At 42.3% G+C, this 10064-nt stretch overlaps 1 protein-coding gene across 1 annotated transcript in view; it reads right to left on the reverse strand.

Moving 5' to 3' along the window:
* RASGRF2 (Ras protein specific guanine nucleotide releasing factor 2) overlaps positions 1–10064 on the reverse strand; it is a 129116-nt gene that overhangs the window by 118124 nt on the left and 928 nt on the right. Inside the window, exon 2 of the mRNA XM_008923065.4 lies at positions 9788–10061. Within this exon, the coding sequence (XP_008921313.4) occupies positions 9788–10061 (274 nt within the window). The remainder of the gene's footprint in view (positions 1–9787; positions 10062–10064) is intronic.

Genomic DNA, 10064 nt, shown 5'->3' on the forward strand with positions numbered 1-10064 from the left:
AGTGGGGGCAGTATCCAATTCATACTTCACCGGTTGTTGTGTGATGGACTGAATTGCTGAGTCTTGGACTACACGGTTGGTACTGAAAAGAGTCTGAAAGTGTTCAGACCATCGATTCAGAATGGAGGTTTTATCTGTTAGAAGCTGTGGTGGTTTGAAAAACCTTTTCTCTGAGGTAGTAATGGTTTGCCCCACTGATAATACTGGACCAATCAATAGTCCACATGTGCCCTACAGAAATTACATGCCCACAGAAACGGAAGAGAAGGTGGTGAAGATAGTTTAGAAGGGGGGTAGCCATGATCTGAGCCACGAGGAGGCAGGGGGCCAGTGAGCCCCTCTGGGGGCCAAGGGCCTCCAGCCCCCAGCCAAGGCTACGAGAGACCCAGTATAGTGTCAAAGCTGGACCGGGTCCCGTAATCAAGAGCTGGAAGAGTTTCCTTACTGTCAGCAGCAGCAGAAGACACTGAAAGCGGCAGCGGAGCAGTCCTGAACAGAGACAATGGTGGCTAAAAGCCAAAAGATAGCCAGTAGCAGCGAGATAACGTGAAGCCGGCTGAAAGACACAGAGATGTTCCTGCAGGAGGGACAGCCAGCAACAAAACAGAGGAAAACTCAACAGGGCTGGTTTGGGGTAAGACAGTATTATTTTCCCAAAAACCAGAGACTCTCTGAAGAGGAGGGGTGGACTTCCAAACCCTTAGGGAGTCCCAAAATGCAGCAGCAGCTAGAGAGAGGGAGAAAGGAGCTGAAAACCTGGAGTTGTCCTGAGAACTGAGCCAGGACAGAATGCAGAGGAGGTGGCCGTGCCCTCTACTACTTCTGCTGCTGCTGCTTCTATCATGCTGGCGAGCTGAGACAGAGCAGAAGAGCTTTGGTAAGACTGAACTGAAAGCTGTCTTCAGTGTTCTAACCCAAGAGGAGTGAAGATCTACAAGGAAATCCCCCAAAGGCTCAGGCTCGGGGTTGAAATTTCCACAAAGTAGAATAAAAATCCTGACTGCCATACTTAAATCTGCTGCCTCAGGAAAATGAAGGACACTAACTAGTGCCACAAAAAACTTAAATGAAGGAACTGTGGCCTGAGAAATGACAGAAAGACTTTTCTCTTTTCTTCTTGGACTTTTATTGAAGAAGAGGAGAAATTTAATTTAATGTAAATATATATGTGGGTGTAAATAAACCTTTGTAAATATTTTCCCCTTCCCCCCCAATAATGAATGGTTGTGTTTTGTCTAAAAACTCTCCACATGAGGTGAAAAAGATATCAAGTCCATACCATCGCTAAACCCTCTCACGGCGGCAAACTGTGGGATGGGGGCTTGAACTTAAAAATTAGATTCTTGGGAGTTTCAAACCACCACAGAAGCGTTTGACCATCTGTGCTGAGTAGAGGGCTTTGGACTTGGTATGTAGGCCCGTATGCTGTTTTCAGGGCCTCATAGAATCCTCTGTGATCACCTGCATCTGCGCATAGTTGAGTTTTTTCAGCTAGATCGGTCCACCACTTGTTCTGGATGTCACGGAGTTTCTGTTGGAGCTTGCTGCATGCAAGACGAAAGGCCATTTTTCTTGCGTGACAGGATGGCAGTGCAAGGTGTGCTTGGTGGGCGGTTCTCTTCTTCCTCAACAAATTAGGAAGAAGCACTTATAATAGTTCACTAAAATTATTCCGTGAGTGCCAAACTGAAGAGAACATGTCTAGTGCAAAAAAAAGGCTGCAATTTTCTTGTCATGCCTGAGCCTCCATAATGCATGGGGTTAAAAATAAAATCTGATTTCAATCTGGAGGACACCAGAGACACTCTGTGAAATAGGTTGAATATGATCTCCACAATTCCTGAGAAGATTTGCTGAAACAGGAGAAACAACTTGAGTAAGGCAGAGGAGGGAACAGAAATCAGAATGAAGAAACAGTGGTCACCTGCAGCCTTTCTACACTTTCAACAGGTGAGGACCCAGCATGTACCCAAAACAACCAAAAGAAAACACCAGTGGTGTGTAGAAAATGTCAGAACAGATGCAAACACCTAATTTAGGATGGGGTGACCAGATCTTCAGACTGTGCTGACTCCACTGGCCAGGACTTCACTCTCTGCCAGGGTATCCAGCTCAGGTCAGGCACCTGAAGGCACATGAAAAGCACCCTGTCTTATACTCCACTACTGCACAAATATAGACATTTACAGAGAATTTATAGCTTACTCAAGGAATGTTAACTAGAGGCACAGCATTTCTAAAATGCAATCTAATGAACTAAATAAAATTAATTAAAGCAATTTAATGAGCTTGCTGAGTTCAAAAGATTGCAAAGGGCACACTGCACTCCAATGGACATCTTGCAGAATTTAGGAACTTGAATCCCACTGGTTCAAGCCTGCAGAATGATTAAACAACATGTTATTCAGCCATTATATCACAGTTAAAAGCCTCAAAAGGCAAAAGATGGACAAAAGTCACTGTTCCACAGTGCCACGAGAAGAAAGAGGAGAATATAATCCCAGATTCTTTTAAATAGTTACACCATTTAGCTGTTAAAACACAATCCTTTTTTTTTTTTTTAAGAAGTGGTGGAGCTGATCAGATCTGCCACAAAAAAACGCTTCCAGAAGTAAAATGAAAAATGATAATATAGCTCGGTTCAGAATTGGCAGTTTATAAACACATCCTAAAAAAGTTAGTTCTGAGCTCATGACAAGCACCAAAAGATACTAAAATGGCCGGATTGACTTGGGGAAGCCTCTGCTTCTATATACACAGATTCTGTACCTCAAACAGAAAACCTTATGGGATTGGTAAGTCAAAAGAAAACCCAACAAAAAACCCACGCTGGAAGCTCAATTGCAAGCATATATGCCTAAACATTTAGAGCAGAGGCGCAGTGTTAAAAAAAAACCATCCATGAATCAATCCTCAGCATCAGCAATGGCTGGTAGATAGAAAAAAATCGAGAGGTACTACCTAAAATCTCATTTTCCTTCAAGGATGGGGACAGGCTGACAGTACCTTCTTTGTGCATTGGTGTGGCCAGTCCACAGTCAGACAGAAGACAAACATCAACACTGTTCTCAGTTCAGATAAAACCTACCCACTTCCCTCTGCCCCACAGCAGGTCTATGGAAGAGCACCTAAATTCATCAAGTCCAGCTGATAACCCAGCACTGTCATGTTCAGCACTAAACCATGTCCAACTAGTTACCAATCTGCTTAAATGATGAAGAAAAAAAGCCCCAAACCAACAAATCAATTATAAAAATTAAATAAAGGCAAATTAATATAAATGAAGTATAATTATTCAGTAGATTAGTGACTGACTTGCTATTTTTGTGCTCAGAATTTGTTTTCATTTGTAGAAATGTTCCTTTTACATTTGAGGAACTGAACAGATTAAGCCAAGTCGGTGCAACTCCACCAACAAAGGACATGAAATGAAACGAGTGGTAGTACAGGCTGTAAGACCAGTGGAAGAATTAAATTCATGTTAAACTGTTACGATGCTTTATATTTGAAATTTAATTTGAATGTTTCTATCAACAGCACGAGCTACACCAAGCTATGCAGATCCTGGTCACCTCATACAGCCTTTGTGTGATGCTTAAGGTTGGGACTGTGAGACACATTATTCCTACATGGTGTTTGTGTGACAGTTTTGGTCTTTATGCCTTGGGATTTATTTCCAAATTAGTTCTAACCTGTGCTTCCAGTCATTTGCTTGCTGACATTTCACCTGTTAGCTAAAAGGATTTCCCAGAAACCCCACAAATAAGCCTTTGCCAAATGCCATTTGCCTTGGGATCTAATTATCCAATAACTTAATTATGGATGATGCACTTCTGTTGGAGCACACTGTAATATTTCAGGATCTTGTGATACCTTGCAGGGAAATGCTGAGGACTTCACCCCCTCGTTTCTTTTCAATAATACTTTGCCTCACCATAATCTGGTCTTACTACCATCAGTCCCAATGACCCTTCAGTTACTCCCTGAGATACTCAGGTGGTGTCCTTTGTTGCCTTTTGCTCTCAAGGGTGACAGACACTCCAGAACAGAAAAGTGGTTCGTGACCGAAGTCACTGGAGGTGGATTAAGCTGCCAAAGGTTTAATATTAAACTATTAAATGTCATCGATATTGTCCAAGTTCTGTCTGTGTGAATTTAACCAATCTTTCAGGAGTAAGGTAAGTAAAAAATAAACTACATCTGTGTGTAAATCAATTATCAGCCATGCACATTCCCCTCTATTGCACAGTTACAAACAGCTCATTTGGTAAAACTATGGAAGAAACAAACATTTTCTAGAGCTAGGAGGAAATGCCTAAATTTTGGCAAAATAGCAGTAAATATAGCTGTCAGATTTTCCTATTCTTCCATTTGTTCACAAAATGTGCTCGCTACTAAGGAAGCAGGTAAACACAAAGCATTTATCAAACAGCAAAGTTCAGTCCCTGGAGAGATCAGAAGAGGTTTTTCTGTTTGTTTGTTTGTTTGTTTGGGGTTTTTTGGGCATTTGTTTGTTTCATTAATTTACTTTTATTTTTCCATTTATTTACCACATGTTGCCTGAGGTCAGAAGGCACATTGTAAACTCACTTTTCAATTCTTCATGAAGAGAAAAGGGCAGCCACTTGGCTGCAGCTTTCCTGAAGTGCAAAGCCAGTAACCTGCTTTTCAGTTACCCCTTAAATACAAAACAGAATTGTTTGAACCAGAGTATTTTGGTGACAGTGACCAGACAATAGCAGGGGACAGAGATAACCTGGGAAACTAAAACAAGAACAGGTTACCCCGAAGCTGTCTTCACATAAGACTCTTTCACGAGAAGACCTTACAAAAACACTACTCCCAGGAGGACCAATAGCCATCTTTTTTCATTAACTCATTCTGTTGAAGATATTCCATTAAAAAAAAAAAAAAAAAAAAAAAGTTTGGAGAAGATGAAAATCTAACACTTTTTTTTCTTGTCAGAGGCTGAGAAGAAAAAGTCATCTATTACTTTTTAAATGCTACAGAAAATTTCTAAAACATGGTCATCTCTGGTGTACATTTGAATTGGAACTCCAGGCAGTTTCTTGCCCACATGCAAGCAGTAAGATTTATGGACAATGCAACACCTGAAGGTGCCAAAAAGTCCCCCTACCACTCCTCAGCCACCTGCTACATAAAACAGGCATGGGAAGGTGAACAACATGGGGCCTTTTGCCCAATAAAAGTGATTAACATTTAATTCATTATATCTTCAGAAAAAAATGCCCTGTAGATGCTCTTATCAGGTTATATATATATTAAACTATCTGAGAGGGTACAGCAAAAGCTGTTGGTAGCATATAGTTGCCTTAGCACATCAAGGAAAGTATGTAAAACAGAGAGGCTCCAAACACCACAAAATCACTGTATCCTCTACAAAATCAGAGCTACAGTAAGCAGAAAAAAATTCAAATAATTGGATTCTGCTAATCTGTGGGGACAGGGACTTAATACTGCATTTAATTTTGCTAAGTGGAAGGAAGATTATTGCAGGCAAGATACAAAGAATAGTCTCTGCTAAAATTGTGTAACATTTACAAGCCTAAATACTCTAAGACAGTTATTAATAACTGTATCAGAACATTTCCATGTATTCAATGCACAGTTATGAAGGAATCTAAACATACAGGCCTCCTCCCAATGCAGACAATAATAATAATGATAATATTTACATTCCTCTATTCACTTGTTTTCCAATAGTATTTAGAAAAGTATCTATGAACTTGCTGGATAACATATGCCAGCCTTCTATGAAACAGTGCAGAAAGTGTGGTTTTAAGCATTTTACTTCACTTTCAACAGAGACTAACCACTCACTGGAGCAGAGCCATTCTCTTTCCAGAGTTTTTAACAGAAAAGCTGAAATTTATTCTCTCTGAGTCTCTCAGTGTCACAGTGAAGGACTTGTTGGGACCTGCCCTTTTTCACAGCCCACAATTCCTGCGGGAAGAAGCAGTTTAACTAATATCAGAAAATTTTCATATGTAGTATTTCCATGTGTTACTTTGCTGTTTTGAAACTCAGATTCTTCCACATTGTTATTTTTTCAATAAATTAATGTTTGTTTTTATCTTTCTGATGATGCCTTAAGCCCCTATTAGTTTTTTATTTTTCTAATTTTTGTAAGTTTTATAAGTAGGTTTTAAAAGCAGCAGCCCTCACTCCCTTTCCCCGTAGTACAAGTAGTTTACGCATTCCTTAACCCTCTTACCCCATTGTATGCTCCCCATATCAAATCCACCCCTGAATTCATTGGCAATGTTTAGTCTCTTGTCAAGGCAAGGCCTATACTGTTTAGAGAACACCCATATCTAGGCCTGAACAACAGAACAGAGTCAAGAACTAGGTGACTGTGTACCCTCTGTGCTCTGAAGATGATGAGAATGATGAAGAGGTGGTCCCGAAATACACCCCAGACTCAATTCTAAGGGGGTGGACCCGGGGCGGACCAGAGCAAAGGCTACAGGGTGGACACACTTGGGATTGGACATATAGCATTATAAAATGTAACATCTCGAGCACAGCGGGCCTGCATCTTGTAACATCTATTGCCTTGGCACAATTAAACCCTTTCCTTATCTCACCCCTAATTTCCTTATCTCACCCCTAAAAAACTCCTGAGTTTTTTTTCCTTTAGCACCAGCCGAGCAGGCATCACTGAAATGTAAAATCAGTGTTTATAACAACAACGGTTTGGTGTTTACAAAAACTATTTTAAATTCTGATGGAGATCAAAACACTTTTCCATAAAAACAAAACCTCCCCCTACAAACCATTTATTATCTGCAACACACTCAACTTGATCCCACATTCCCAGAATATCAATTAATTCACTCATTATTACTAAGAAAGGTGCTGTACTTTTTAAAAAGAATTTCCTTTGAAGTAAATATCCTTCTGAAGAAAAAAATATTCATACTAATATGTTAGTGGAAAAGACAAAATAAGCACATTCTGTCATTGCAATTTTTTTTAACACTGTAATATTACAGCAAATCTTATGAAGGCATTTGGAATCTTCCACACAATAGTGGTTCCTCTAATACTTTACTCTTCCTTCATGATAGGCTGCTGGAGGAGCCTAACAGCACCAACAGAGGTTAAATATGGAATTATCCAACTGCTGGGATTGTTGGGAGATAACCCAAACCTAGACACATCTGTTTACCAAAATTCAGTCTCCTGTGTGAGGTAGCAGAGCTGCAACATTCCTCCCACTGAGCTCTGACAACTTACCAGTTTTACCTGGCACAGGACATGACAATCAATTCCAAAACAACTCAAAACTAAAATTAAAAGGATCCGCAAGTTAAGGAAAACAAAATCTATTTGTCCCACAAGCATTTTCCATAATCTTCATTACATAACTTGAAGAAAATGCATTGCTTTTTCAAATATCCACTCAAAATATGCTGATGGAGGTCTCTCGTGATTAATTTTGCTTTCTCTCCCTCATTTGTGTAATTCTATAGCACATTATCACTCTAATGTCTAAATTACCTATGTAAATAAAACCTAGACTGAAAGAGATTACTCTTTTCTTCTGTCCCTCGCAGAAAAGAGATCTGATTCTTCAAACACTGGCACAGAGCTTCTCATTTTTTTCACTCCATTAATACATTTGTGTGGTTAAATTAAATTAAATTAAATCTAGGCAGTATTTTTACACTAACTAACATGTGCAACACTGAGTTTTCGTCATCATCTGATTGATTAATTAAAAAATAACTTTGTGTGCCTCTGTTAATTAAGAGGTTCATGGTTTATTACTTCACACCTGTAAGAATATAAGCACATTTTCTGAATTAAAAAGACTGTTTAATTTTCAAATCTTTCTATTTTCTTCTTGTGATGGATCAGTTTTAGTCACTAAGGGACTTTCCTGTATACCTTAGCAAAAGTTTGTGTCTATATGTATATACAAACAAGGGTGCACTTTAATGAAAAAAGGTCTGTAAAAACTACTAAAGCTCGAAAGCTTTGAATAAACGTTTTGGGTGAAGCAAAAGATGAACATAAAAAGATATTTTCTAGTGATCTACCTTGAAAATTAAAACTAGCACCCCATAAGAAAAATGAAGTGTTCTTCTGCCTCTTTAACAGCAGCCCGCTATTGCTGAAAACCAACATAGCTGATGTTTAAACCAATGTAAAGCTCAGCTTCATGATCTGTAATTATTTTGTCTCTGCACCGCTAAATGCAATTTTGAACAACTCATTCATCAATATAAAAACACAATTTAAGATTCTAAGGGAACAGATATGGAAAGGATTTGTTTTCACACAGTTCTCTTCATCAAGATGTGGTTTAACAACACTATCGATAAACAAGTGTACAATCTAAAGCAGGCACGGCAACATCCACGTTTAATTTCATGTGGGGAATCCTCTAATATTCCATTTATAATGCTATAAAAACATGTCTCAAAGTAACGAGTGAGAGTGTGAGGGGTGAATATGACAAAACCACAGCCATCCCAGCCTCCCAAAGTTCACTCATTAACCGTGTACCATCTGAAGGCTGCTGAAGCACAAGTATTTGTGCTAAATGGGTAAGAAAGCACCAAAGCTCTCTTTGCAAAGGAGACCATTCTAGCCAAGCACGGCGATGTGCTGGGTTTCAGAGCGTGGCTTTGGTCTGCGTCCCTTTCTCACAACCTTGGGGAAACGCCTGCGGGCGGCTCAAACCACGCTCCTCGCAACCACCCAAACTTCCCCAAACCTGTGTGACACCTGTTGGGTTTCTCCAGTTCCGGGAGAAAGGCGCGAGGGCACGGCAGGCACAGACACAAACACATTTCAAACCCGCAGCAAATAAGATCAGGAATTCAAATGAGGCAACTGAAGGCGTGTGATTGAGATACTCGATCTCTGTCTACGCTGAACAACCACGGCGTCCTTCTCCTCAGGATTATGTAATGCACGGAGAGTATTTAAACACCCGCCTGTTTGACACAGTCATGTCAAACAGATCAGCTTTAGGGAGGATCAGCTGGGGGCGGGGGCCAGGAATTCGACAGTTCACGGTTATGAACCACCACCCCTCTTGGGAAGGAATCCCACCAAAGCCTTGAGGGTCCTCCCCCAAGAACAGGCAGGAGAGACCCGGCTCGGGCGTTGTGCCACCATTTCTATCTCAAGCAAGATCGGCTTCACAACACCTGCGTGGCAAAGAACCTGCCCACTCCTGCGAGATTGCGCGGGCTGCAAATCAGGGCACGGACTCGCTCCTGCAGGGCAGGAGTTCCCGAGGGGGAGCTGAGAGCCTGTTACCCCTTCAGAGCATCGCTGGGAAAGGGGTAGCCCCGCAGGGAAAAGCTCGGTGACTCCTTAGAGTGTCCCTGTGCTCTTTTGGGACTTTGGCCCTTCGCACCCTCTGTTTGCTGAGTTTGGTGAGACATGTATAGCTGCACCAAAGAAGTGCTGGCATCAAGATGACACGACACTTCGTTTGTGGGATGCTGCTCTTCGGGCACCCCACTGAAATTCGGCTTGCAGTCACTGGGGGAAAAAAAGAGTCAGGGAGGAGGGAAAAGTCACCGCAGAGGACAAAAAAGCCACCGGCTTCGCCGCTTTCTGAGTGGCTGCTGCCCTTCCCAGCGCTCCAGGAGCTCCAGGAGCGGGAGGGAACTCCCCGTGGGGGCCAGAGCCCGTAGTGACACCGTGACCCCTCCGGGGAGATGCGAGGGGGGCGGCAGCGCCCGGCTTTCCTCCCCCCCTCCCCCTCCTCCTCTGGGGCGCGGGGCGGCCGTCGGGGCGGTACCTGCTTGTCCAGCGCAGCATCCTTGGCACTGCCGGCCGAGCATCCCTTGGGAGCCGGCACCCGCTCACAGTTGCAGCCCTCCAGCATGTACATGCCGGCGGGACGGGCGCTCTGCTCACCCTCGAAGTAGAAGAGCACGTTCTGGTAGAGGGCGAACCACTTCTCGTGCCAGCGGTTGGTCTCCGCCGTCTTCTTGCTGAGATAGCCCCGTTTGGTGCCCTCCTTGCGGGCCAACAGCGCCAGGTACAGGGCATGCCCCTCGTTGTACCGCACGCTC

The sequence above is a fragment of the Manacus vitellinus genome, unplaced genomic scaffold, assembly GCF_001715985.3.
Source record: "Manacus vitellinus isolate BGI_N305 unplaced genomic scaffold, ASM171598v3 scaffold_23_pilon, whole genome shotgun sequence".
In the NCBI taxonomy this organism is placed as follows: domain Eukaryota; kingdom Metazoa; phylum Chordata; class Aves; order Passeriformes; family Pipridae; genus Manacus; species Manacus vitellinus.